Below are 1846 nucleotides of genomic sequence, written 5' to 3'. Positions count from 1 at the left end.
GCACACGTCGGAGCCCCAGACCCCTTCCCAGCCCCGCACTGACCTTCCCCAGCCCCACCCGCGCCCAGCGGGGGGGCCTCCTTTTCCTCCCCGAACACCAGCTTAAACTCCAGCTCCTCATCCTCGCAGCTCGCTGCCCCCATGGGTCCGGCCGGAGCCCCCAGGTCCCGGTCTGGGCGGGAGGGGGGATCTCAGGAGGCTGCAGTGTCTTGACCGGCGACTCCCTCCCTCCCTTCTCTGAGACGCCCCCTCCTCCGCCGCTGACGCCTCCCTCCGGACGCCCCCTCGTTATTATAGAAACTTTTCCAAACTTTTTTCCCCAAACTTCTTCAAAGTGCCCCCCCAACCTGTCTCTGATTGGCTGCCGGGGATGCTCCAGCCCCTCCTCCAGGGATGAGATGGGAAAACCACGCGCCCCTTGTGCCCCCTCCCTCCCGCAAGCCTCCCCGTCTCCCTCCCTCGGTCCTCTCTCCAGTCCCTCCCCCTCAAAAAAAAAAAAAAAGAACAAAACTGAATTGGAAAACGGTCTCTCCAGCGTTGGTAGGACCATAATGATGCCTATTGGCCCTCAGTGGTGACAATCATTTCCCGCAGGGCGCAGTCCCACCGCAATCCCCAACTTAGTCTGAATTCGAGGGCTCTGGGTTCGAATGCCTTAAAGGGGCCACATCCTGGGCCCACAGTGTAGAGGGCCCACGGAAGACCCTTTCTGAAGAGTTGTGCAGCCAGCCAGCAACTAGCAAGGAAGCACCACATTTTATCCCCTTTCCCTTGTCTAAGGGCAACCAGGCTCTGGGGTGCAGAATGGCTCCAGGCTGCTCTGAAGTGGAGAAGGCCATTCCTTTGAAGTCCCTAGCCTGAGGCCGCCCCGCCTAAGCCTTCTGGAAGGAAGCCTTTGCCTGGCCGAACCAGCCCCTCCACCGGTCCATCTCTCCCTGTCCCCCAAAAGTGAAGAAGAGTTATTGGTCTTGAGGCACTGTTCAAAGGTCCATGACTCCTGATGGGCGACAATCCAGGCCGGACTTTACTGCTGTCCTAGTCCCAGCCACCCGGAGGGGCCATTAACTAGCCTCCAAGGGAAGCCGGCTCTCTCCTCCCTAGAATCTTAGTCGGGAATGAATCTCGGTTCCGCTGGCATCCCGCTCCAGCTCTCCTGATAATCCTGGCCAGGTTTACCGGCGCCCAGCAGTCCTAAGACCGGGTGGGCCCCTGGGTTGGACACCTGTCACCTGGGCGGGAGAAGGAAGAAAGACTCGGACTGGAGTTCCTAGAAAGGACAGGCATATTGGGGTCCTGTTGTGCGGGAGGGATTTAAGTCGAAATTAGTTATTCAGATGCCTGTCGGTTAGGGTGGGTGCATGGGTGTTGGTACCATTCCCCCTACGCAGACCTTAGGCTACAAACCTATCAGCAGGCCGCAGCTACCTTTACTCTAAAGACCTCCAGCTGAGAGCCCAGCCCGCAGCTGTGCTCGGGCCCCGCACCGAAGGGGTTAAGCGACGGCCCTAGGCTCAGACGTTTACAAACACTCGGGAGCCGGGCGGGGACCGCGCCCGCTACTCTAATGAGAAACAGGCTCGGCGGGGCCAGGGCGCAGGGGAGGGCTGGCCCGGCCGGCCCGAACTCCGCCGCGGCCGAGGCGACTGCCCGCCCCCCTCCCCTCCCGCCCTCCCTCCGGCCCGCCCTGGGGACCCCCCCAGCCCCGGGGGACCCCAGTGACGTGCGGAGCTGCCCCGGCGGCGAGCCCAGGACCGCGACGCCGGAGGGGCGGGGAGAAGAAGCCAGGCCGGCGGGGAGAGAAGAATGTTCCGAGGCCGAGCGGGGAGGTGGCCTGGTTTGATTTTTT

At 62.1% G+C, this 1846-nt stretch overlaps 1 protein-coding gene and 1 long non-coding RNA gene across 2 annotated transcripts in view; one reads left to right on the top strand and one right to left on the bottom strand.

The window, feature by feature from the left end:
- The window catches only part of NFATC4 (nuclear factor of activated T-cells, cytoplasmic, calcineurin-dependent 4), a 9310-nt gene extending 8978 nt beyond the window's left edge, over positions 1-332 (bottom strand). Inside the window, 1 exon segment of the mRNA XM_010831363.1 lies at positions 44-332. Coding sequence (XP_010829665.1) covers positions 44-143 — 100 coding nt within the window. The 5' untranslated portion in view covers positions 144-332.
- Positions 333-1709: 1377 nt separating this feature from the next.
- Positions 1710-1846, top strand: part of LOC104982051 — a 1235-nt gene continuing 1098 nt past the window's right edge. Inside the window, exon 1 of the long non-coding RNA XR_824462.1 lies at positions 1710-1826. This is a non-coding gene — a long non-coding RNA (uncharacterized LOC104982051). The remainder of the gene's footprint in view (positions 1827-1846) is intronic.

This window comes from Bison bison, unplaced genomic scaffold (genome assembly GCF_000754665.1).
Source record: "Bison bison bison isolate TAMUID 2011002044 unplaced genomic scaffold, Bison_UMD1.0 scf7180017864526, whole genome shotgun sequence".
NCBI lineage: Eukaryota > Metazoa > Chordata > Mammalia > Artiodactyla > Bovidae > Bison > Bison bison.
This window is presented reverse-complemented; position numbering and strand designations above follow the sequence as displayed.